This window comes from Ciconia boyciana, chromosome 2, assembly GCF_034638445.1.
Source record: "Ciconia boyciana chromosome 2, ASM3463844v1, whole genome shotgun sequence".
Classification (NCBI taxonomy): Eukaryota; Metazoa; Chordata; class Aves; order Ciconiiformes; family Ciconiidae; genus Ciconia; species Ciconia boyciana.
Window position 1 is genome coordinate 44,955,388 of NC_132935.1, and position 27,259 is coordinate 44,982,646.

The 27,259-nt window shown below is 39.4% G+C and overlaps 1 protein-coding gene across 10 annotated transcripts in view; it reads left to right on the plus strand.

Annotated features, from left to right (window-relative positions):
* The first annotated feature begins 217 nt into the window (after positions 1 to 217).
* PCMTD1 (protein-L-isoaspartate (D-aspartate) O-methyltransferase domain containing 1) overlaps positions 218 to 27,259 on the plus strand; it is a 47,926-nt gene continuing 20,884 nt past the window's right edge. The window contains exons 1-5 of one of the 10 annotated variants that reach the window (XM_072852497.1): positions 219 to 358; positions 2,300 to 2,457; positions 20,903 to 21,329; positions 22,168 to 22,251; positions 25,452 to 25,554. In XM_072852497.1, coding sequence (XP_072708598.1) covers positions 21,023 to 21,329; positions 22,168 to 22,251; positions 25,452 to 25,554 — 494 coding nt within the window. In that variant the 5' untranslated portion in view covers positions 219 to 358; positions 2,300 to 2,457; positions 20,903 to 21,022. Of the gene's footprint in view, positions 359 to 1,246; positions 1,267 to 1,896; positions 2,083 to 2,299; positions 2,458 to 19,434; positions 19,880 to 20,902; positions 21,330 to 22,167; positions 22,252 to 25,451; positions 25,555 to 27,259 lie in introns of those variants that run through there. The other 9 variants (XM_072852495.1, XM_072852498.1, XM_072852494.1 and 6 more) reach the window with 9 other exon arrangements.

Here is a 27,259-nt window from a genome sequence, read left to right on the forward strand (position 1 = left end):
GCCTCCCCCCCCCCAGGGCCGGCCCCGTGGCGCGGAGGGGGTTCGGCCGCCTGCGGAGGCAGGGCCACGTGACCTTCTGTTTACATCCTCTCAGCTGTTGGGGCCCCTCCTCCCGCGCCGTCCCTCTCACCAACACAAACGGCGGCGGCGGAGACTCGCGGACCCCTCCGTTGTGCGGGCCGGGGGAGGGCGACTCCGGGGACACGCCGATCTCTGCTTGCGCCGGCTCCTGCCCCCTCGGCGATCGCCCCCGCTGCGCTCCGCGCGGGCGACCGGAGCGCTCTCCCGCCTACGTTTCTCCCCAGGCGGGTCTCGCTACTGCCGCGCCGCGCAGGGTCCGGGGCCCGCTGCAGAACGGGTGAGTGTCCCGCGGGGGGGAGGAGGGGGGCGGGCAGAACTGCGCTCCCCGGCTGCGCTGTGCGGCGTGGTGGCCGCCGTGGGACAGCCGGGACAGTGAGTTGCGGCGGGGGGAAGCGCGGCCCGCCGGCCCCCTGCCCTCCCTTCGCTTCCCCGGGCGCTCCGGTCCCATTGTCCGTTGGCCCCGCACGCAGGCGCGCGCCCTTCTGAGGCGCCGTGGGGGGGGGAGGGGGAAGGTTGTTTTCGCGCAGCCGGGACAGGGCGAGGGCTTGCTGCCGCTCCCGACTGCGGCGGGGGGAGAGGCGGGACAGGGAGTGTGCGCGTACGCCTTAGCCAGCCCATTCCTCGTCCTCCTTTGCCCGATCCCCCCGTCGACCCCCCGCGTCCCTCCCCCGCCTGCATAATAAACAAATTCTGGCCTAGGAGAGGTTGGGAGGAGAGGTGGTTGGTGTAGCTGCCGTGGGCCCGGGGCAGGTGTGAGGGGACGGGGACATGAGAGAACGTTCCAGCCTTGAGACCCGGGCGAGGGGGGCTAGAGGCAAGGCGAGGGCAGCGCTCGTCCCCCGCAGCGGCTCTGCGGCCTGCCTCCTCCCCGTGACGGCTGGGTTTTTTTGCCTTTGAGGAAATGCAGTGAGAGCGGGAACTTCCACCCCCCCCCCCCCCCCCGAGTCCTTATAACCTCAGCGGCTTGTGGGGCTGCGTCTTCCAGACCGATGCATTTGGGAGGAGGAAAAAGGGAGCGTGAGACAACATTTTGTTTTCTTTCAAGAAAAACCTATGGGCTAAGGAAGTGTATTGCTTCTTTCGGGAGAGGAGGTGGTGTGGCAGCAGCGAGGGGAAAACACCTTGTTTACATAAATAAAGTGTGTAAAATGCACGATAACTTCGCTTTTCGCCCCGTAAGCCACGGTAGGTAGGCGGCGGTAGGAGTCGGTGAGCGTTACTGGCGGCAGCTGCGAGGGAGGGAGAAGGCTGCCTCTGCCCCCCGCTTTGCCATAAACGCACATTTTCTCTCTGTTTACATTGTGGTCTCTCTTTTGGCTGGGAGCAGCGTAAGGGGAGGAGCAGGAACTCGCTCCGGGGCAGCCACCTCCTCCCTTCTCTGTTTTCTTTGTTGTTATCTCTTCGGGGGAGGCGTCCTGGGGTCAGGTCTGCCTGTAGCTGAGCCGCGGTCTGCGGTTAATGTGATTCCTCTTCGGCCCGAAACCTCGGTCCGCCTTCTTTTGTGCGTGTGCAGGTCTTGTCTTTCTTCCGTCGTCGCCCTCCTCCCCCCTGCCTCGGCAGTTGTCAGCGGCTCGCAGTGAAGTTGGAGGAAGGGGAAGGGAGGGCGGAGGGGGAAGGAATCTTGGCATTTATTTGATACGCAGTCAGCAGCCTGGGCCTGCTTTGTACAGCTCTGTCGTCTTTGACAGCAAAAGGGAAAAAAGAAAAACTTCCTATGGTGGAAGGAGGGGGGGGTGTTCGTTTTTCTTGGTGGAAGACGAAGGAAAACATCTTCAGGGTCTGTGAGAGAAGAGATGGAAGTGCTGAACTGCTGTAATGTGTTGAGAATGTGTCCTTGCAGTACTTACCAGTGCCCACGTAGCTACTGTTCTCCTAGTGGGTATTTTTTACTCCTGTCAAGTAAAAGTCAAGCACAGCTGAACTGCAGACTTTAGCAAAAGAGTAAGGTTTTTTCTGATAATGAGCAGTAAACTTTGAGACACACACAAAAAAGAGACGGAGGTAAGGATAGTCAGCACTTCAGTGAATTAATGAAGATCCCCAATCCCTCTTGATCATACGCCCTCTGTATTACAGAGAATGCTCTTAGATGCAAGATGCAAAAAATGTAATGCTTAAAGTTAGCAAATGACGACAGTGTATTGTGAGAAATGCCTTCGTAACCATTATTCTTGCAAATGAATCATAATATATGTGATACATTTTTTTTCTTCCACAGGACCCTTACCTTACTCTGGGCACTGGGCAGACCATCTCTGGAAGGAATCAGGCTTGGATAAATGGAGCTGTCTTCTGCAGAACTCCTGCCTGATTTGTTGGGGAAGTTTGAAAAATATTTCGGATATGTAGATGGACAAGTGTGTGAAAGACCTATTGGTATTTTAACTGACTTTGAGTGAATAAATATAATATAATGATAGGAATGTAAGAAGTACGTGAGTGAGGTCAGAGAGCCACAATGAGGGCTTTGGAGATGGACAGATGTTCTTTACAACAGTCAGTGTCCTTCAGAAATGCAAGGAAAAACAATTGGATGTTGTTGGGAGGTCTGCAGTGAGGAGAATGTCATGAAATCACAGAAACAGAAAAAAGGATGTAATACTGGACAGCCAAATGTTATCACTGGGTCTGTGCAGGATTAGGTTCCTTCCGTGCATAATCTCCCATCTTCACTCCAGAATTCTTGTAAAAATCTTTCTGCCTCTCCTAATTGGCTTTCTCTCTGGCTTTTCTTCATCCAGTCTCAGACTTCATGTCGTGACTTGCTTTAGATGTTTGACCAGCCAGTTTCAATTTTGCAGTGCTCTATTTATAAATTTATGAAGGCTTGCCATTTTTATAGTCCTAATCTTGGCAGTTTGGTGATTTTTATTGCTCAGTCTTCTGTTTGCCTGTCAGTGACTGCCCCAAGCTGCAGCAGCTCCTTTTGAAGAGGCGTCTACCTAATAGCTGACTAAGAATAGAACCTGACTGCCAGACATGTATTGTAGTTTTCCGTGTCTGTGCTGGACCATACCAGAGCAGTCACTTGGCTATGTTTCTGTAAACTTGAAGTGCGCTTGCTTTGAGATTGTAAGTGTGTATTCTGAAGCTAAAGGTAGGCTTAGGCATGATACCAGTGCAGGTGGAAGTGTCTAAAGACCATGTTGCCTGTGACTTTTTTTAGGCAAACTTGAAGGAAGAAACAGTAACACAAAGATCAAATTTTAAGTTCCTGCTCCACGACATGGTTAGTAATGCAGGGGTTTTTTTTTCCCAAAGATGTTCCTGAAACTCAATATAGGCAAGATACTCTTTCCATGCAGTGTTCCAGAAGGGTTTATGCCAGGAGTTTTAAGAGTTCCCCGGAACAAATACATTAAAAGCAATTCTGAAATAGTTAGGCAGTATGGGAAGGCTCATTCCAGTCTTCAGTGCCTGGTGAGAAACACCTGAGAATACAGTCATTGTTTATGGATGAGAAGTGTCTTTACACGTACCTGTTCTTTCCATTTCCTGCTTTGTTCCCATTTTCAGCAAGAATGTCACAGAGATCTGCTATTTTACCCTGCTGAACTGAAAATGATGCTCTGTAGCAAATCATTAATTAGCTCTCTGTGTAAGAAAAGTGCCTTGAAGTCTACAGCACTTGGCACTCTTGAATGCAAACATCATTGAATATTATCTCATTTATTTTACCTACTTAGAATGTAAATTCCTTGAAGCAAAAGTGGGAATAATATATGTGTCATCTTGTTTTGCAAATGAATAATCAGGTATGTGACTGGCCTAAGGCATTCCAGGAATCTCCCAGTAGGGTCAGAAGTTGATCTGTATGCTTCATCTTCTCCAGCCAATGAGTGTGGATTTTTTGGATGGAGAATTCTTTAATGTATCTGCTTTGCGGAAGTATGATCACACTGTTCCACTTCTTTCTTTTATGGAGTTCCAGAGAGTAAAGTGAAATAGTTGATATTAAATATTATGGATATAATTACATTAAAACATCAGGAAATAATTGCTGTGCTCCAGTTCCTTTGGGACTTATTTGTGTGCACTGGATGTTAATGAGAGCCTTCAGGCCTGCTTAATGCAAGCTCTTAAAGCAGTTGCTGCTGCTATGTTGTTTAAGAAAATTGGGCTGGGCTTCTGGGCCTTGAAGAAAGGATAGAATTTGTAGCAGCTTAGGATGCTGAATATAATTTTTTTGCAGGACTGAAAGGTTAGCTGGCTGCCATTCAGAACAGTAGCATTAGTTCTCTGTCCTTTTTGTCCTGGTGCATCATGGCAACTTCATGTTTCAGAGTTATTGTTGCTACTGCAAAGTTGGCAGTGATGTTAACTAAACCCAAGGAGCTTGAAATCCTGATGAATGTATGCGTGTGGATTCTTGTTAAATGTACTTCTGATCAGAAGCTTATTGGAAACCTTGAAAGTAAAAAGTAAACTAAAAGTAAACTGAAAGTAAAGATATATTTGAAATTGGCACTTAGTCCTAGGAAACTTACTTCTGAAAGCAGGAAGTATTGGAAGTTGTATCTAGAGAGCAGCTATGGTGTCCATCACTTGTATGTTGCGACTGCAATCGGTATGTGACTTAATTCTCAACAAATTCTATCAGTCCTTTAAATTGAAGTACAAAAATATAGGTTGTACGTCATTGTGAGGAGAAAACACTGGTTTAGAAGTCATCATAGAGCAGTTTAACAAACAAACAACAAAAAAGACAAAACCCCAAACTCCACAGCCCTAAAATAGTTTAGAGGTGACATCAGGAGTCACCATGGTAACTCTCAGGCTACAGATTCTGGTGTGTTCTCATGTGGGAGAGTTCTAGAGTGGGGAGGTGACCATGGAGCAGGAGTAAACCTCTCCTCTGGTTAGAGGGCTGTCTTGTGGCAGAAAAAAGCTTGGAGCCCACTGCTTAGAAGATGCATTTAATGAAGGCTAATTTTGGAGTTCTGACTTTGTTTTGTATAGTGTTTAGCGAAGAAATGATGTAAAGATCTAGTTTGTTACAAGTGAAGAACATGGAGTTCTATGAGTTGCGTGGAGTTGGAGTTTTAAAATACTGCAACTGTTGTTAAGGTGATGTAAAATATTGAGGCTTAGAATTTCTCTCAAGTATTGCATTTCACTCCATATTTTCTCAAAGTAGTATTTGCTGAGCATACAGTTGCAAAACAAATGCTGAATTTGGACTTGCAGTGTTTATAGGATGTAAAAGAAGACAAATGGAATTAATGTTTTAAAAACTTGTTTGAGGAAACAATCCAGAACTTGCCAACAAAACTTAAAAAATTAGGTTTAAAAACTAATTAAAAAACCTAATGGCTTAGAGCACGTGGTTTGATAGCGATGTGGGGTGTTGGAATCTTGCGTGAAGGACGCTTAGATGAAGGTGCTATAGGGCATCTGAGTTGTCAGCTTGAAGCTGCTAGATAAGAGATACGATTTACTGAAGGCCTATGTTCTTCTAAAGTTAAAAAAAAGAAAGAAAAAAGAAAAAAAAAAAGATTCCAGGCAGGATAAATCTAAGTAGAGGTAGCTGAGCAGTTATGGAAGGGACAGCCTTTGTCTTTGTTGCTAACATGCATGCTTTACTGGAGATTATGCGTGTTTATATACACACACGCACAAAGAATATTTGCACAACCAACCAGTTGTGCAGCAGCATAGTGACTGTGAACAGGATCTCTGTCCTGAGAGTTTTTAGAACGTGGTGATGACAGACTGCAGATTCAGTTCTGATTACAAGTCAGAGTGTCTCCAGGTTCATTCTTTTGGTCTCTTTTCTTATGAGTGTTTTGGCTGATGATGTCTTAACTTTTATCTGGTTGCTTTTCCGGTCCCAACTGTTGCGTTCCTTTCAAAGGACAAATCCCTCAGCTTTATGCGGTTTGTGTTCTGTCTAGGAGTCTTAAATTGCACAACAGCAGCTCTTCTTGCTTGTTTGCAGGGAAGCAAGGACAGGATGTGGGCAGAAGTTTTTTCTGTTGTGTTACTTAACACTAATTGTTGCCACATCATAGGTCAAGTAGCTTATAGTTAGCATAAGCACCTAAAATAGCACTGGAGGTCTGTGTTTAAGCACCTGAATCACATAGCAAGTGTCAAAGGCTTGCTGTTATTATTACAAAAACTTTTATTTGCATGATTTCTAAATAGATAACGCTTATTAAAGCTGTCAGTAATGATTGTCTTCCCTTTTTTTAACAATTGGCTTGTTAAAGTCCTAAATGATAGGTGCATATTTCTAATGGCAAATTAGGCAATCTTGAAAACTATTTTCAGGATGAATAGCAACACCTTTGTGATACTGGATAATGTTCCACCAGGAGGCATCTGGCTGTCATTGGGAAGATTTTTTCTTTTTTTTTTTTTTCCAGCTGATGTCTACAAATGTTTTTATAGATTTAGCGGTACGAGTTAGCATCAAATCAGAGTTATTATACACTAGTAGTTGTAGTGAAAGGCAGTATGCAGTAATATAGTAAACACAAAATACATGCAGTCTTGAATGTAACTGTTCAAAGTACATGTATTGGTACTATCCCTCAAGCAAAACAAAGAGCATTTGCTATCAGTTCCTGTGGTCTTCAGGAGTGAAAGGGAACTAAATTTCAAAGAGAACATCTCAGAGATGACATGTCTTACTTAACTCTTTGTTCACATTAAAAAAAAAAAAAAGCTGCTTCTCCAAAAAGAGATACGTACATCAATGTATGGCTTCCATAAGTGCAGTGATAAAGTCATTGGAATTGTTTATGGTAGTAGTCAGCTGGTGAATCACATCCAGCAGTTGATATGCCTGCGGTGTCCTTGTCCCAAATGAAAGGCTTGATTCCTATAAATGGTTGTTTTAGCATTGAAAGAGGAATTAGGACCATGTGGTTGGGAGAAAATGAGAAGTGGTTACTATTCTGAGAATTTGTGTTATTTCTGTAGCAAATGTTTTCAGTGGATATTCAGGAATTACCATGTGGTTTTCTTGACAAATATTTGATTTGTCAAATATTGCCAAGTAATACGCCTCAACCCAGTCACGACCACTGTGCTATTACGGTCTATATATTGAAGTTAAAAAAAGATAAGAGAGTTGGAGCCACTATCCTGGTAACCGGATTTTCAACATAATTGTTTTTGCTTGATAGGTATGGCTAAAATGTATGCAAGTTAGCATTGCTGAGAGAAAGAATTCTGAAGTTCACTAAAGGAGATGCCTAATTTCAGCAAACAAAGCAAAAGGTTAATATTCCTGCAGTACTAATGATTTCAAGTAATTGGGAATGCTGTGAGTATTTCTACTAGGACATCAGTTTGCCATCAAAGGATTTGATTTCCATCTGAAAATCTTTGCCTGAGACCCATGAAGTCCTTGTTTACTCTTGTTCCTGTGGGATTCTGGCAGGTGGGGTTTTGCTGGCTCTTCTGCTGGGGTGTATGACCCTGCTGTTTATTTGCAAAACTCTCCCCTTTACTCTTTTGAGAATGAACTATGGGTTTGTTTCCATTCAGTGTAGTCACCTGCTGTCCAGTTTCTTAAGCTTTGCTGTGTTCTTCCTTCAAGAAACTCTAAATTTGGCATTATTGCAGTCAGGAGGTCAGTGAAACTGGAAGGACACATAAAAGTTGAGTTGGTGAGTTTCTTTGTAACTTCTGCTGAGCTGACAGATGCAACATTATAAATCCTATAGGCCTCAGTCTCTGCTTATTTACTTCAGTTAATTATGCATTCATTATGACTAGGACTCATTACTGCCTAGTTTCCTGAGATTCTGTGATGTTTTCTGGAGCAACTCAGTTGTCAGAAGAAATCAGTGTAGGATTTGACTTCTCCATTCCGGGATGCTGTGGATAAACTGGAGTTGTTCATGATATAACTAAGGCAGGTTATGTGACTGTAGCAGCCTCTTGTGTTGTATCTGTAAACTACACTTCTCCCAGGTGAAAACCACGTGCTTTGTATGACTGAAAAAACCCTGATGGGGTAGGATTATGGGGATGAAGGTACACTTACTCTGTGCAAGTGCACAGCTGCTACATCAAGCAATGATAAAAGGTTCTCAACTTCCATTTCTTGGTGAAATATTTGTATGAATTATCTTGAAATGGTCACTGAAACTTTCCCAAATGCTCCAAATCCCCTCCAGATCACATCTGCTGTTGTTTGTACTGTTAAGTAGATCATAACTTTGGAGGCGTATTGATAATAGTACTTGATTCACACCTGGAGACAAAGAAAAAACAATAGCGCAGAAACCCTTTCAAGGTAAAAATGTGCTTATGTATTTTGGTTTTGGCTTTTAAAGAAGGCCTGTAAGGGGTTTTGTTCAAGTATTTCTAGTTCTTAGTTCAGGCATGCATGGCCCCAGGCCCAGCCAGTAGTGAGGCTAAGCACGTATTCTCAGTAGCACACAAACACATGTATTCAGCATGTACCTATATAAATACATAGTTGGCCACCACATCAATGCAGAAAACACGGCACTAATGCAAGCGCAAACAGCACCAATGGCCTTTTGCTGTTCTTTCTGGATGGTCAAGCTGAATGACTGCTAGTGGCAAACACATGCACGTATGGATCCTTCCAGTTACTGGGTTTAGGCACCTGTTCTACCCTGAAACTGGCCCTTGGGTCCATTTATCCCCCATTGCCTCTTGCACACACACACACACACACACTCTCATGCTCAGCCACCCCTCCAAACACCACAGGTTCTCCAGCAGCTTACTTGGGCCCCCCGCTTTTCCTCCAGCAGCCAATTCTTTCACTTGCCTCACTTGGACAGTCTGCCCCATCCCTGGTTCCCAGGCCACTCTGTCAGTTTGCTGGTTATTCCAGCTTGGTACTCCTTGTGATCAGACCCTGACCTACAAAAGCTCACCCCGTGCTTTGCTGGTGCCACAGATCCATGAGCCCCTGCGACCTGTGGTCTGACTCTGCTTGTCACAAGGACAGGCAGCAGTGATCTGGGGGAGAGCACAGCTAAATATGCATACTGACCTGCAACCTGTTCATAATGTGACCTGTCCCTCTTTGTCACCATAGCCCTCTGTTTTACCATGCTTGTTCCTCCCCAAGCCACTTTGATCCTTCCCTTTCCCCACCTTTGGTTCCCCCCCCCTAAACTTGCAGTAACAGGACTTGTGCAATCCCCAAGTGCCTTTCCCCTGCATCCCATGATAAATCTGGTAGCCCTGTAAGAAGTCACACCTGTCAATCTGAAAAGTGCCCTGGAGAGGTCCGGTGGTGGTGAGGTCATGGGGAGAGCCGATGGTTCTCCTGTAATAGCCCTGGGAGTAGCTGCGTCAGGGTATTTAGGTAGGTTTCCCCCACCTACAAGTGTGCTCTCTGGTCCTTTATCTGTGTGCAGAATAGTTTTTTTGATCACATAACCTAGCAGCATTAACTTTGATATGTGCTGGCAAATAATATGTTTAATCATTTGCAAGCACAGTTGAAAATTGATGGTAGAAGTTACTGGCTGGCCACAGAGACGCGAATTAAAGTGATACTGTTGCAAAAGCAATACTTTGTTACCTCAAAGTGTAGTGTATTTTAATAGCAACAGGAACATGGAGAGTGCTAGAATGATTGCATGAAACTTTGTGGAACAGGCTTTGATAACAGGCTTTGGTAACAGTACTAATGCTGTAACTTTCTAAATTGTAAAATAAGGAGTGTTTGGTTTTTTTTCTGGATGACTTGCATTTGTGTGGAGACTTCTTTGGTAGATTTTAAAAATATATTTAATTCATAGTTGATTTGTATGTTTTGAAAGTTTTGATAAATCATCACTTTCCTTTGGTAAGAACCTTGAAGGGATAGTTAATCTCTGTTATATATAAAGTAGGCATTGGATATCCTAAGAAATCCAATTTATGAACAAGGTCACGTCATTTTAGAGTATGTTGTTTATGGATTTATGGTATGTCTGGAGAATGAGGCAGATTATGACATGAGCCTTAGTGTGAGGCGCTCGGAGATATGTAGGATTTGGGGATTAAAAAGAAAGTTATGTGCAAGTAGATATCTATCACTTTCTTTGACAAGATAAATTAAAAGTAACTGTTAGTGTGCATGTGTTTTAGTAAACAAGTTACATTTGAAAAAAAATGGTGAATCCAGTGTGATGCTTCTGGAAGATTGCATCGGTGAAAGAAGTTTGTATTGTGGTTCTGAGGAAGAGATTACAGGCCTAAGTAATAAAGTAACTTCTCAAAACATACAGTTGTATTGAACTGGAGTATTTTAAGAATCTAGTAAACAGGATCAGGACTTAACTTTTTTATTTATTTAGCGTTTCATAAGAAGGGGACACATAATAAAGAAAAGTTGAGATTGTCAGGCTGTGAAAGTAAACATTTTAATAATACGGTATTAAAAGTTGTTCATGCTGTGGTTATTGCATGCTATTTTGATGCTGTTAGATATATTTCTGAAGATCAGAAAACCCGAAGGCTTTAGTGTACTTGGAGCTTGATAAAGTTGATTGATATTTTTGTTTTTTATTTGGGCCTGCGTTTTTTTTGTAGAGACTGCAGTAAATGCATAGCTCTAAGATGAGGTTTCAAGTGTCAGGAATGTAACCATCTTCTATTTTTATACTTGACCTCGTTTCTGTTTTCTTTTGCTAAAGGCAACAGGCGTATGTTGTTCTGTTGCTGCTGGAAGTGAGTTATTTAAATAACTTAATGTTTATGTGCAATAAGCTTTTGAACTTTAGCACTGGCTGAAATAGTGACTATTTTGTTAAGCGCCACATTTAGCCTACTCAAAATTATATGAACTGTGACTTGATCTGCTTAAGACTGTAGCTGCAGAAACTACATTTGTGGTAAAAGGTTAGGAAAATATTTTTCAGTTCTTATACTAAACCTGGTTTGTATTTCATTATAACAGAGGATTCTCCCCCCACTGTTACTGGTTTCTTTCTGAAGGTGATACTGAAAGTAAATGAGCATCATATTTTACTGTGGTTTGTTACGTCTCTTGTCACCCCAAACTAAATTATTAAGCATTTCCTTTCATGAAGAGAAGCAGAATTTGTTTTAAAAATGTTGAGTGTTTGGCTTGTCCTTTATGTCAACGTGTCGTAGTTGGCTTATGATCAGGGCAATGTTAAAATTTGCAGAAATGTTTGTGTCACTTGTATGCCTTATTCCTTTTCAGACTAAAAAGGATTAGATATTCCAAAAGTGGGGTTTTTTTACACATTTCTCTACAGCTCTTCTAATTCTTAACATTTGACTGTTATGGCTTATATAAACCTGCTTGAAATGAGTATTCTCTGTTAAATACCCTTGTACAAAGCTGTTTATTGTGACAATGAGTTTTGCAGCATGGTCACTCCGTAGCTTACTCATTCCTGTGGAATATGTGCACAGACAGCAGTTTCTTTTCTGAAAAACAGGTGCATGATACAGACTCAGTGAATATCAGCCATCTGTATGTATTGAGCATCACTGATTCATATCTATCTTATGAAGTCCTGATATTTTAGTCTTGCCAGTGAGCAAGCCGCTATTACCTGGCACCTCCTGTTTTTGTGGGTCTTTTGGGCCTTCTAGAGAAGCTTCTCTTCATTCCCCTTTCTCCCAGCCAGTTTGTGATAAAGCAGTATTCTTTGACTAATTTGTACTGGACAGACTTAAAGTAGTTGTAGTGTGGGAATGGGCAGAGCTGTAGGCACACCTTTCAGGAGCTGAGACCTTTAAAAAGTGTACTGTAAGGGCACTGCTGGGTTCTTACATGGACACTGCTGTCAGAGGAAGGATAGAGGATTTTCTGTGTGTTGGACATTGGGTTAAGCTAACACCCTTTGCTTATGAGATCTTTTAGTGGAAATTTGACAGGTCACTAAGCCATCTTAGGCTCCTCAGAGATGAGACCATTTTATGCAGTCTTACAAACAAGCATGACCAAACTTTTTGGACCGGTGTGGGTAGAGAAGCAATATTAACTGTTTTAAAATCTACAGTTGATGGGATACTATAGGGTAGACAGAATTGGGACAGAGCTAGTGTTCATTCACTCATAAATGCATACATAAACCTCTTGAGATGTAATCACCAGTTTGCATATAGCTGACCTCTAATGGTAAGCAACAGAATGACAACTATTGTTTTGTTGACATCTTATCGCCGCATACTGTGGAAAAAAAAGCATGCCATGCTCCTCTGATCAAGTACTATTACCAGGAACTGTCTAGCTCCACCACTCAAGCAGCGTCATATGCTGCTGCCATAGACACCAGTTCTTGTCATTGGCAATCAGGTATTCACATTTTTGTTACCAGCTAATGCTGCTTTCTGAAATTACTGAATTTAGATTTTTTTTTTTTTAAAAATCTTGCTGACAGTATCACTGGACTGACACATAACAAATTTTAGTTCTTTGTTTTTTCTGATAATACTAGCTAACAGCATCTTGCTGCTTTGGAAAATGATTTTCAGAACACTTAAGAGGCTATTTTCTTATCAACACTTCTGTTCATCTGCTTCAGAATATAAGGAGGACCTGGTTCTGGGGACTGAGCAGCAACTGATTATTAATACTGTCCATCAATAATGGACAAACTCTTCATGCCTGACAGACTAATGTCTTCTGTACAGGTAATAATGTCAGGTGCTTAAAATCTCATGAGACTTTTGCAAAGATGGGCTAATCGGAGTGTTCCAGAACTGTTTATCATCTCATCAGCCTCTCATCCATGGAAGCTTTTTCATTTTACAAATAAGAGCATCTCTTAACAAAAGTTTTATGGTAGATACTGGCTAAATGAAAACTTACTGTGAAATTAGATACTAGCAAATTCTTTTAAGAGAAGGGAGTGTTTCTGTGCTTGTTCCCAATTTAAAGCTTTTTGTAACATGAATGACTAGATTCAAAATGGTTGTAGGTACGCAAATCCCAAAGATCCCATGTGTGGGAGGTGGGAAGTGGGGGGGGGGGGGGATTTTGTGCAGATGTCCAACAGATAGTCTTTACTAGCGATTGAGTTGCTAAACTAGGGCAGTGAGACAGGTTTCCTGCTCTCATCAGGGAGTTTTTGTAGGATATAATTAAGAAAGGTCAGTTAGTGGCCCAGAGGGCATTCTAGGATGTGAACATTGCGGCTGGGTCTGTGGTGACCATAGTGACGACTATTGGAGAATTATAAGCATAGCCCTAAATAGATAACGAGCACAGCTGAGGGCTTGCTCTCTGAGGATATAGGGCTACTTTAGTACTTACTGGGTATAGATCTACACCTTCAAATTTCAGAAACTATCCTGTACTCTAGGTTTCACCCCAGCATGGCAAACTACACTGCTAGCTATCTTGCGTGGAAATGGTGAACTCTTATTTCTTTGTTTTGAAATAGTCGTTCAGAACACGTTTGTGATGTCACAAGTGGGAGACTTTGTTTGAAGAAGAAACTGCTTCTGAAGCCTGGGAGGCTCAGCTTTGCAAACCTTTTTTGGTTGCCCAGATTTTAAGCAGTAAGGAGAACTGAGTGAGGATGTGGTGTTAAGCTACGCGTTAAAAGTTCCATCCAGGAAATATGTAGGATTCTTAGTTTGCTTTTTAATAAAGACTTTGAAATTCATTACCTTTTATCAGCATACCTGAGAACAGGTCTGGCATATAGAACTGGTATACAGAAAATGTTCCTTTCAGCATTCAATGCTTGCCATCGTGTGAAGAGGGTAGATAGAATTTCAGATGAGAAAAACAAATCCAGTACAGAAGAAAACATAGCCTTAGAAAGGAATGTATCCCAGTCCAAAGAAGGAGAAAAGAATGTGTTTTTCTTTTTTCCTGGGTGGACAATCAACAAAACTCTATGTTGTTTTATTATTATTTTTAGTGTAAGTTCCTGTGAACTGTCTCTGTTTAAAAAAAAAAGTAAGAAAAAAGTCAAAAGGTTCAGTAGACATTCTGCAAGGTTGGTCCAAAAATTATGCCCTTGTGTAACTACCAGGGTTAAGGTCATTTGATCATGAAATCTGCACTGATGTGCTTGTGTTGTCGTTTAACCCCAGCAGGCAATGAAGCACCACACAGCTGCTTGCTCACCCTCCCCCTCGGTGGGATGGGGGAGAGAATCTGAAGGGCAAAAGTAAGAAAATTCATGGGTTGAGATAAAGACAGTTTAATGATTGAAATAAAATAATAATAATGATAATAAAAAATTGTAATGAAAAGAACAAAGAGAGAGAAACAAAACCCAGGAAAAACAAGTGATGCAACCGCTCACCACCTGCTGACTGATGCCCAACCTGTCCCTGAGCAGTGGTCGCTGCCCCCTGACCAACTCCCCCACCAGTTTCTATACTGAGCATGATGGCATATGGTATGGAATAGCCCTTTGGCCAGTTTGGATCAACTGTCCTGGCTGTGCCCCCTCCCAGCTTCTTGTGCACCTGGCAGAGCATGGGAAGCTGAAAAGTCCTTGACTAGTGTAAACACCACTTAGCAACAACTAAAACATCAGTGTGTTATTAACATTATTCTCATGCTAAATCCAAAACATACCAGCTACTAGGGGGAAAATTAACTCTATCCCAGCCAAAACCAGGACAGCTTGTCACTGCTCATACATTTGTGGAGTGCTGTAAGGTTCAGTGCATCTTCTGAGAGCTATGCAGTACCACGTGTGCTGTTTGGTGTGTTCAGGTGATTGACTAGACATGGAGGAAGAACAAACACACACCTGGAATCTTGTATAAACAGCTGTTGAAGGCCTAAACAGGAGGATCAGGGCTTAAGCTTACATCTGACTTGACAAATGTTTTCTGCCCAAGTAGGTCAATGCAATTCAGGTTAAGTCAGTAGTTGTAGTTGTTTACATTCATTTGGCTTAACTTTAATCCTGTGGTCTGTTCCTTGTTCCATTGCTATATTACAAAGAACCTTGAAGCATGCTTTGTGGAGTGCGTTACATTGGAGGGCTGACTGTACTTGTTTTTGTACTTTTTTTCTGTTTAACTTGAGAAGCTTCTTGAAATGATCTGCTGAACAGTAGGTTAGGAGTGAGTGTTTTTGAGTGAGATGAGTCTAGAGTATAGACTTCAAAAATATGCAGTGTTTCCAATAGAGTTTTCCTTAATGCACCAAGTAGTATGTTACTACATCCTGAAAACAACAGTTTTCCTTCTTTCTAAACTATTTGGAGTGACAAAACAAACAGATGTGGCAGTTCAAGTAACGCTTACTTTTCCAAAGCATTTAGACTTTTTATTGCCTTTAGTAGCAGTTTGGCAGCAAGGCATATGTATAAAAGATTTAAAAAAAAAGTTAGTAAAGACTTCATTCTGAAATACCTCTGTGTCCCACAATTTATTCAGATTTTTGTAGAGACCTACTACAATTACCTCCAGCACACAGTTCATATTTTGGTTTTCTCCAGCCTTTGCCTGGTGAAGCTAATGTTACAATTTCTCTTTTCCTTTCAGATAGTAATCAGTCATTCTGCTTATTCAAAAGGTCCTGCTGAAATCTTAGACTCAGCTCTGCACTTTGGAGTTGAGTTTCCTCTTGTGTGGCACTGTTACAATACTTGGGAGGAAAGGGGAAGCTAAACTAAAAATGGAGTCCCTTTGTTGTAGGAGTCGCTGGACGGGACAAGGACAGGCAAAACATGATCTTGAGTTCATTACAGCTGCAGGAGTGGCATGAACTGAGTCTGAACAGAAATAGGTCTAACACTTGGTTGGTGGCCTGGGAAACTTTAAACCTCTGCTGATGAGAAGAGTGTTGCTGAATTCTGCCATGAGTAAACTAAAACTGTTAAATGAACTGAAGTGTTTTGAGCCCTTGTGTGCATTTGTGGTTAATTCCCTCCTATTGCCAGTCACAGAATATTCCTTTTTGAGGAAACTTAACAGCTGACTCCTATGTCTAGATTAATGAGTAGCCCAGTGGTTTATTGTTGTCTCTTCCCCCTCCTCCCCTCTGGTGTAAGGGGGAAGGCTCACCAGGCAATTTTGTATGCTGTCTATGAGTGTAATGTATCACAGTCTTGATTCAGTGTTTTGTGCAGTGCTCCAAGCTGATATCTTAGTGAAAATAGTTCTGAGGAGGAGACTTGAAATATGGCTGTTCCCATTTATTATATTTTCTCTTCTATTTTTCCCCCTTTGAAACAAAATAAGAGTCAAGTTCGTAGGCTCAAATAACCTGTATTTTTAAGGAGTCACCTATGTAGAGTCAGGATGTGTCAGTATTACAAAATACTAAATTTGTAAGGTATTTGACATTGTATGGATTTAGCAAAGGCAAAGCTTTGTCTGTAAATTAACTGGATAACTTGCTAGCATGGTATTTCATCTGTATTTAAGAGAGTGTGCAGTCCTTCGTGACCTAAGGAATTAACTTGAAGTACAAATGTATTTGTAAAAATTCTGAAATGTGCAAAACTTGTGTCTGAGAGCTGGCAAAAAAAAATTCACAAACCTTACATCTGGTTACTAACTTCTCAGATAAGAGTTTTGCATAGCTTATAAAATGGTGAAGAATTAAAATGCACTCCAATTGTCCGCACTTCTTAGATTCACATAGCCAAAGAACACCTGTTCAACTAATGTGACAATATTTAAAAAAAAATAATCACAAATTATTTATCATAAGGAATTCCAGTAAAATTGGTTACGAGTTAGGTCAGAGGTGTTGTGATATGGTTACGTGGATTTTTACAGAAATTGGAAAGTGTGCTGACATTTCATTTTTATTGTGAATATATGAAACTTCAAGATAAAGTGTTCCAACTTGTAAAAATAAATTAATGAATGGTGTGGAATGGGAAACAGAGGTTTTTTTAATTGTAGTTGGTTTTAATCAGTCAATGAACTTTCTTATTCAAGATGATATTGAAGTTCTAACTCCTAAACTACAATTTATCTTGGCTTAGTATTCCAAAGACTCCTAAGGCTAAAGGTAGTTGCTGCATTTTGTTCATGTTATGCACCCTTCCCCTTTCTTTTGAAATTTCTATATCTCTTGCTGTAATAGGCATCAGAATGCTACTTGTGCTCTTTGTGAACTGTGTGTGTTTCAATTTAGGTATCGGTGAGCTTCACAGGATGCTTTCTGTGAGCTCACAGTTATGTAGAAAGTTTTATCGTAGAATGCTCTGCTGTCTTTATCTTGGTCCTGGGTCAGCTGTCACAATGAAGCTTTGATTAACTTACCCTTTTTCTGCAGCTGTGCTAAAATAGCTTGTGGGATGCTTTCTTGTGTGTGTTTAAAACAGTAGAAAATGTATCTGACTTCACACATCTATTGCCTCTGTTAAAAACAAGTAATTTTACTTTCATAAGGTAAAAGCTTACAAACATAAAAAAAGCATTAGAGGGAAGTAAAACATCACAAAATATTTCTCTGCAGCACAAGAGGTCACTTTTCATGAAAAGATCTATTTCTTTAACTTCCTAGGGTGTTCTTCTGTTTTTTAACAAAAATACTTTCCACTTGGGTAGCATTTTTGCTTACCTGTAGCTGTAGAGGCCAGAGTAGAGCACCATAGTTGATTAACGAAAGCAAACCAAAAGCAAGATATCTAAAAAGCAAACAATATCACTGTCTCTACCTAATGTCACCTTTTCTAGCTGGGGCAGCATATCCAGAATAAGACGCAACCTTCAACCACGCTTCCAACTAACCACTCTGTTCTGCTGTGTGAGTGTCCCATTCTCACAAGGAGGCTCTCTGTTTTCTCCCCAACTTTCCGCAATGTCATGCTGCGTACCAGACCTTTTCTGTTCTTGCCTTTGAGATTCTGCGTGATAACCATAACAAGGTGAAACGTTTGGTGGGTGTCATCAGTAGAAAATCTTGTGATACTACAGTAACTTTAGCTGTCAGATAATACCAAGAATATAAAATTACAAAACACCTGAAGAAATTAATTCTGTTTTAGTGTAATGACTATATTGAAATTAGCAAATGTTATTTACGGGAAAGAAACTTTATGTGAAACTAGTAAGGACTCTGATAGAAACGATAAAGCTTTAGGTTGGAAGAATAGCCTTTTTCCAAGTGATTTGTTTATTTGCTTGCTCACCAGTTGAGTGTAGATAGTTGGTGAAGTTCTCCATCTGCTGGTGCAAGGTGGTGAATGCACTCTGGAGGTAGGGCTGGAAGGGGTATTTCTGTTTCTCAAATGTAGCAGCTGCATTAGTCTTCAAGAAACTCAGTTCTTACTTTTTAGTTAAAATTATTTCCAAACATATCTCAAGATAATCACGAACTTTTTAGGATGAAGGGATGGCAAAAACTGTTGTTTTAGTCACTGTAGATTATTTAACTTGTTAACTATCATTTGATTCAGTAGTTCATTGAACTTTTAGGTGTGATGCAAGTGCAGACAAGTGAGCAGGGCTGGAATATTTTTACAAATTATTTTTTTCTTAAAAAAAAAAATCCTCAAGTTCCACATTTCCTGTCTAAACTGTCCCTTAGTTTTTTCACAAATAGAAAGGGATGTTCCTGTGCGATTAAACACACACAGGCCTACTTACTCAGCTCTGGAAGTGCAGTTTTTTGACTTTCACCAAAGGTTTTCTGGCTAGCTGATAATTGCATGTGGTGACTTTTTACCTCTTTCCACTCCAGGATGTCAGTGAGAATTGGTTCTGCTTCAGACAGAAGCACACAGCTTCTGTGTGCAGCACACAGCTCAGTGGTGAACAATCATTTCACTCATGATTTTACCAGGGCTCTAGCAGCCCTGAGCATTTTGTGCCCGCCCCCCCGCCTTTTTTTAAGTATGTTTGTAGTTAAGGAGAAGCATTGTGACTGTATGATCTGGTAATTTGAGCTTGTGTGCTTGAAATTTTAAACCTAGCTGTATATCCTAGCATTGGTACTGTATGATTATTCATCTTTATTAGTGACTTGGTGTTTTATGTAAATTAATGCAAGATAAGGATAAGGAAACACTTCTGTCAGTCAGAATTGCAAATAGAAATGTTCTTTTGTTGGAAGACTGTTTTGTGATGGCCATCTAGAGAGGGGAGGGATAAGAATTGTGCAACTTTGGTGTGGGACTCTGTAGAAACTTTTTTTTTAAAGCAAGAAGAAACTAGCAGGCCAAAACAAATTTCAAAGTTTAATTGTAGTTTGCCCTTATTTAGGAGTATGTGGATCTTTATATATGCCCTTTCTGCTCAGAACTGATCTTTAGTAGTTCTAATACTCTCTTGATTCTGAGCTTGGTGTTCAGAAAAGTGAATCTACTCATTTGACTACAGTTCAACATATGAGCACATTTTTTGCATTCACAAGGATGTTTCAGTGCTTTACTTCAGAATCATTGCTGTTTGCAGTTTAATCCTTCAGGAAAATGGTTCAAACTCCAAAGGTCTTTTGTTTAATGTTGCAATGGGGGGAAAAACCCACCAAATTTGAAGTTGCTTGTAGTTTCTGGAAGTTCCCATTTGTTTTTACGGAAAGGTTTATTAGTACTGTTTTGATAGAGACCTGTTAAACATGTGGAAAAGGATTCACTAGTGTTCTATGAAGGTTCTTAATTTAAAGTGTTTAACCATAAAAATTGTGTTACATTGTGGGGATCACCATAAACTTAGGAACCAGCTTCATTCTGGTAACTTAAATGACCTTGGGCATCTGGATTGTGTTTGTGAATTTCTGACTCACAAATTTGCACAAATAGGCATGTACAAAACAGGAATTTGCTGAATTGCATTGGAGTATTCTCAGATAAAAGATTACATTCATAATTTTAAAAAGAACGCTTGGTGAAATATGCTTGTTTGAAGAGGCAGGTGGAATTTTTTAAAAGGTGATACTCAGCAATGCAATTATTCAAGGGTGAGTGTGTCTTTTTTTTTTTTTTCTTTGTTAACTAGGTTACCTAGAATGTGCACCAAGATTCATGATGGTCTTTTTCTTCTTTTGGCTATCTAAGCTGACTTTGTAGTTAATGTTAATAACCAGCTCACTATGGGTATTCTATTAATCTAAAAGTGGTGGTTTAAATTTTTCTGTTTTCCTTTCTTCCAGTCTTCTGTTGCTATTTTACTGGTAATTCATGCAACATTAAAAGTGTTAACATATGGATTTTATGAGTTTAGTCATGAATAATGTAGTAACTGCAGATAAAATACAGATCTGAAGGAATTATTTTGAAGTGAATATGCTGTGTAGAATTCATGAAACTTGCTAGTCACTTAAGAGCTGGCAAGCTGTTGAAAACTTCTAGGTACTTAAGGAATTCATGTGCCTTTAGTGAATATGGCAGGCATTAGGTGGAGCTCAGATACTCAGAGAGGTTTCCTGTGCTAAATCAGAACACAGCAATATGTGGTTGTGTCTGCACTAGTGTTCTGGTTCAACTCAAAAGCGAACATCTGAGAAGCATCTCCTGGACATCACCACTCACCTGGCTTTGTCTGCCACTGTGGGGTGATTTCTGAGCGTGTAAACCCAGTTCCTTTCAAATGTAACTAAGTTGGTACAGGCTGCAACTGCTGTTGGACATTTAGTTCTCAGGATGGGACTAGAGCTAGTCCAAAGGCAGTTGTTGTGCCCCCCCAAATATATATAATATGGGTGATAGGTTCTTAGCGCTGTTTTCATTGTCTGCGTAAACTCTTACGCTGCATTGCTTGCTAATGTAGACAGCCCATGTTGACATATTAAAGCTAAGATGAAAAACACTGGATTGAGTTAAAATCTGAAGGGCAGAATTTTGATTAACTACTAGCTGTCCTGACTCTTAATAGTTCTGCTTCGTAAAGTGATCCAATACTAACAGTATTTTATCACCCTCTAATAGTTGTTGATTTGTTTCTCTTTTGAAACTCAAGTTATGTAAAAATACCTGTTTTCCAGGATTCGTTTGTGATGTGCTTCTGAAAGAAGAACTGAGAATCCATTACATACTTACACTTTTGGGAAAACTCTCCTCCTAATGTATTTTGCAAACTAATTGAATTATCATAGAAATTCAGCATGGGAGGAGCTGTGAGTGCTGGAGAAGACAACGATGACTTAATTGATAACTTGAAAGAAGCTCAGTACATTCGCACTGAGAGTGTGGAGCAAGCCTTCAGAGCAATTGATCGTGGTGATTATTATCTGGAAGGATACAGGGACAATGCTTACAAAGACTTGGCCTGGAAGCATGGAAATATACACTTGTCAGCACCTTGCATTTATTCTGAAGTCATGGAAGCACTGAAGCTTCAGCCTGGATTATCTTTTCTAAATCTGGGTAGTGGAACCGGATACTTGAGTACAATGGTGGGATTAATATTAGGTAACTTGAACATTTTTATTTTAATACAGTGTTTCTGCATATTTTTAGAAGATTATACAAGCCTTATGAAACTTTACTTTTACTTATTTAAGAATGACAGTACTATACTTAAGACCGGGGTTTGAGATGGGTTGTTAAAATATTGTGTGTTATCTACAAGATGTTCACTGACACTGCTGTTCAGTGATATTTCATGGAGTGTTTTGGAAGAGGTAGTTGTTCCTACTTGCCTTTCTGTAGTCAAAAATTCTCATTTGAAAGGCAACAGTCCTTTTTTTGCTTAAAAGGAAAAGGCATAGAGGAACAATTTTTGAGGAGTAAAATTGTAGTCTGCATTTGCACCATGTTTATGCCCTTACTCTAGGTTACTGTTTTGATCGTCAGTTTATGGAAAGAAAAATCTAAATTCTAAAGGCTAATGACTCTTGAAGAAACTTAATTGAAAAATAAATCTCTATCAGCATGCAAACAATTATTTTAAAATACATTTTATTAGAAAGTTTTGGGATGTAGACTGACAAGACTGTTTAAGTACTGCAGGTCTGTAGGTTTTTAAAACTATTTTAACATATTAACACTGTGTTTTTTCTTCTGTTTTCAAATACATTTCCTGTATGGAAAAAAGATGGAATGAAATATTGCTATCTACATTTAAATTTTAAAACCTACCTTAAGAGAAAAATACTTTAATTCTCACCCCTCCCCCAATATTTAGAATACAGAGCATGTGTATTCTAAACAAATTATAAACTATAATTTGATTTTATAAACAAATTATAAACAAATAATTTTTTTTACAAATTAATTTCATTACATGAAATAACTTCATTTATTTTAGTATGTAGTTTTCATAGATATGATCTTATTGACTGTCTTACATGGAGTTTCCATATTTCCTTGGTTGCAGAAGCCTTGCTGACAGGTAATATACAGATTTTGCATGTATTTATTTATATACACAACTGAGGTGTGAAGAGTTGGTTTGTTAATTTTCAATTAGATTCATTACTTTCTGTCATCTGTTCTTAGTTATTAAAGAGTAGAAATTATCCCTAATAGTACATAACAAACATCATTTGTTGGCATCTCTGGCAGTGTCTTTTGTTCCAGTTAATCCCAATGAATTCAACAGATTCTACTGTTCTCTTGTGGAAACAGGAATTATGTTCGTTCACCGGTTAAAAAAAAAAAAAGATACCTGCTCTATTAGAGTGTTGCTTTGCCCTTTTTCAAGACTGTTTCTGTTTAAGAGAGTAGATATTTTTAATTAGATTGTAATCTTTTACGTTCAGCATTCTATTTCAGTATTAAACCTAAAATTAGTAAATATTGCTGCATTTTTTTGCTAAAATCTTTGCTCAGGGTAGTGAGTAATGGTATTAATTTATTTCTCTGCCTTGTGCAAAGCTTTATTTCATTATTCTTTCTTAATTATGATGTTTAAAATAAATTGTGGCTTATGTATATTGCACATGTATCTGTGTATTTATCTAACCTATTTTGAGTGGCTTTTGGTTGGCTGTTGAATGCTCCTGGGTTTGACCTCTCCTTATCAAGCAGAATTCCTATCCCTCAGAATGTTATATGTGGAGTTGAAGAAATTGAACAGGAGAATACTTGTCTTCTAGAGAGGGGTGAGATTGGCTGACAGCCCCCAAGGAGCATGGTTACACTGCAGATGTTCCCACAGAGCCAGCTCAGGTGCTGATACTTCTCTAGCAGTGCTGAGGAGCCTGGAGCAGCGACTGCTCAGCTCCTTACAGAAGCAGGCTTTCCATGTTTCTGTAGTGCTGTACCCAGTCTCCAAAGTCTGCTTAGTGTTGTAACGTGGTTTGAGTGCTAGGCTGAGGCATGGCAGGTATAAATACAATTTGTGTGCCTTTATTTTTTTACTCTGCTCCCTTTGATAAAATTACTAGTTACATATAATCATTCTTCTTGATTTTAGTGTTTGTTTTAAACCAGGGAACAGCTGCTTTAACAAAGAAAAATAAACAGAAGTAACTTTCTGACAAATAAACCATATATATTTTTAATGACTGAAATTAATTTTTAAACTGATTTCAGTGTGCCCTGCAATTAGTAACAAGAGAACAATGTGTTTTTTGACAGTAGTTGAGTATCTTTCAATTTGACAATGTAGTGAGTAGTATTTCTGCCATGTTGGCAGTGTCAAAATGACTAGATTAAATTAGCAATAATTTGAAACTAATAAACACTTGTAAGTGTAGCAACATACTAAAAAAAAAAAAACCCAACCAAACCCACCACTCCATAGAGATTAAATTAACTGTTGTTGATACTGTTAAAATGTAAACATAGTTCAGACTAGATGGTGGACTTGCTAGCTCATTATGCTGAAAGAGGCCAGTTGACTTTGGACAGTAACAGAGAAGTTGGTTTCACGTTTTTAGAATGGCTGACTCTGCTTAAATATACAGCTGTGACTGTTCTGATGAAAGAAGAGAACATGTTTCTCATATTTCTGTTCAAATTATGAATACTATGGTGTATCATGATGTGGTGGTGTCTGGCATTTATAGATTTAATTTCAAGCTGTTGGAGCAACTGACATTTACAGGTATTTTTAGTTCTTTGTTTTTCAAAATTCAGTATTGAAAGGAATGTATATGTGAATTTTGGGAGCATTTTTAATGCATTTTTAATTTACTTTAAATTATGAGATTAAAGGAATGGCAATTAATTTTTAGTTAAAGAAAACATACCTTAGATGCTGCTCCATGCTGTAGAACTGTAACTACATTGGTTAGAAACATCATAGTCTATTACTGCGCAAGGGACCATTAAATAATTAAACAGCTAGAAAGGGATTGCCTATGCTAATGCTTTTCTTAATGTGATAGATAATAAACTAAATTTACAGTATGTATGAGCATCAACAGGAGGTACGTGTTTTCACAAGGTTTAAGAACATCCCTTGGATGATCTACCTCTTGCCTGCCATCAGAGAGGTCTTCCAAGCACTGCCTATGGTAAACTATTGGATTGGTTTTATTTCACCTAGTAGAAAATGTTCTAAACTATGTTAAGAATTGCAATTATTAATCAGCTTAGTGGCATATACTGGTTTTTTTCTTGCAGTAAAATGAATCCTTTCTCAGTAACCCTAGATCTGTTTTGTTAATTGGTGTCCCAGAAAAGACAAATTGAATTCTGTTTCATTAGAGTAACATCTTTGAGGTAAATATTTAGGAAAGATTTAGAATGCAGTAGAGGATATAAATATAAGGGGTTTTTGTCTAATCTTATTGATGTTTACTTTCCCTTCTTCCCCTTCCCTCTCCCTTTTCCAATTCTGCGCTTCAATGACTAAAGTCCCTGGGCTATGAGTGCATGTTAAATATAGAATCCCCACAGCAAATGTGACTGTCTGATTCAGATTCCTTCCTGACGTGGATAATCCTTGTAATACTGTCTCACGATTTCTTCTTCTTCCTGAAAAATAGCATTAACGTTTGGCACACAAACTGACTTGGAAATATAATTGGATTTGATTGCAGGAAAGCAGTGTTGCAACTGTGATGGGATTGTGATGAGCGAACATAATGTGGTCAATTTCAATGTTCTAGATGGAAATTAATTATTATATAAGTAAGTCAGGAACAGACTTCTGATTTTGGAACCTGCAAAATAGAAGAGCAGATGTGGCTGAGGGATATAATACCTGATCTCTGAATTGTCAAAAGCTGAAAATTTTGCTATAAGAAAACTTTTCAAAATTTAAATACCAAAATACAGACTAAATCATAATATGAAATTGTTATATTCCAACTAAATAGTGTTGAAAAAGAAGTTGCTCAGACTGAGTTAAGTGTAGTCAGATTAATTTTTTTTTCTGCATGCTTATGAAGAAAATTAATTCTATAAAACTGTTTTGCCACAGTTCTGTCCCTGTTCTTTCATTGATCCTTTGGCCTTTTACCTTCTTCTTAAGCATTGGTAACGTAGATGCAAAAAATAACTTTGTCTAGCAGTGTTGGGAGACTTCTGTGTTTTATGTGGTGTTAGTGCTTTCACAGGTGAAAGTTATAATGCTGTTCCATGCAGTTGTGCTGTGCTTAAAGAAAAAAACCAACAACAACCTGCTGTTCTTATTTACAGGACCTTTTGGGATAAATCATGGAATAGAGCTTCATTCAGATGTGGTAGAATATGCCAAGGAAAAATTGGAGAGCTTCATAAAATATAGTGATAGCTTTGATAAGTAAGTATCTCATTTGTCTAGTTGACTTTGCAGCAACATTTTTGTTTTTAAACTGAGTGCGTTATTGCTTAAGAGTTTAGGGAAGGGAGAAGAATGGCATCATACAACCAAAACATAAAACCTCCAGTTTGTGACAGTAGTTAATGAGGTAAGTTGAGGCTTAAGAAAGCTGGGAGTATTCATGCTGTGTAATACTTAACCCAAGTTGATTTCCCTGCATCTTGGCAGTGTGTATACATACACACGCACTTGTATGTATGTGCATATATACATATTACTTAGAGAATGACATGATATGCAGGTGTCTTTGTCTGCATGTATGGAGTAATTTGTATCCATTAAATAAGTTTTTATTATATAACTGGACATAATCTTTCTGTACAGTATTAACTTTTTTCTAATCTACCACTGTTGATCTAGACATGAGTAAATTTATCTGATTTTCTTAATGTTTATTCCCTGAAGAGATGGACTTAGTATTCATCTGTGCTCATACACCACTCATTTTTACTGGTTTACTTCTGGGCTTACAGGGCTTTGAACCTTATTGGTTCTACCTACACAACAATTTTTTATTATTAGTTTTAAGTTGGCCCATAAGAATCTGGATGTTGGACCTCTCTGCCTCTGTGAAAGGGAAAACAAGGTTCTAGCTAGGGCTATTCTGTGTAAATACCTTTTTCCTTATAGGCAGTAACTTCTCCAACAGTGATTATAAGGTAGCTTCTGCAAATGTAGAAAAAATTTTGAATTGTAAGAGTAGCCTAAGAATTGCACGTCCTATGCCTCTCCTCTTCCCCTGCGGGCAGCAGAGAAAATTCTTTCTATCCCTTTACCTTTGTTGTAATGTGCCTTATGAACTGCCATGCTTTTGGATGTGTTGGCTGGAGCTCAATCCACTTTTTTCCATACCCCAGACTTCTGGAGCTCTGGTCTGACCACCGACCTTCCTCCTTCTGCTTCTAAGTAACAGAAGGCTCTTAATTAGAATATAAAGTTAAGTTTGAAGTATCATCCTAGTGTTACCTATATCTGAATTCAATTTGGTACTTATGATATTGACTAGATGATTTTAGTACTATGTTCCCCCATTAGAATAAATAAAATGATGTAAGAAGCAATACATATGTTTCATTACTACTGTCTTAATTTTAATACAAGAACTTGTTAGCTGAGGTTAATGCATACAGAAGCCAGAACAAATAAAAATAGATTCAGTCTAGAACTTAATGGTGCATTTTATATAATCTGTCTTAAAGTGTGTGAAATGTGATCACTTGTGATCATTACTAATACTGCATTAGTGGCTCTGTTAAGTTAGAGGTATCTGCCAGCTAATCAATTCCTGTGCATACCTGTATGCCTGCATTCCTGTAGGTGTGTGTAGTCATACAAAAAGCTGGTTTTGATTGAAATGTCTTTCCAATCTGGTGATACATTTATGTACAGAAACTAAGAGAAATTGAGTCAAGGGGTAGCAAGGAAATGTTATTATCGTTTAAACAAAATCTGATGAGGATATTTATGTAAATGAATATCAGAACACTGCGTTTTACACTTTAAAATGTGCAAGAACTGGAAGAAAACCCCAAAGTTGCTAAACTTGGCGTAAGTGAATATCAGTGTTGTATGTATATTGAGTTTGAAGGAAATAAGTGATCATAGGTAGTAAATAAACTAAATATTTTTGAAGGAGAAGAGGTGT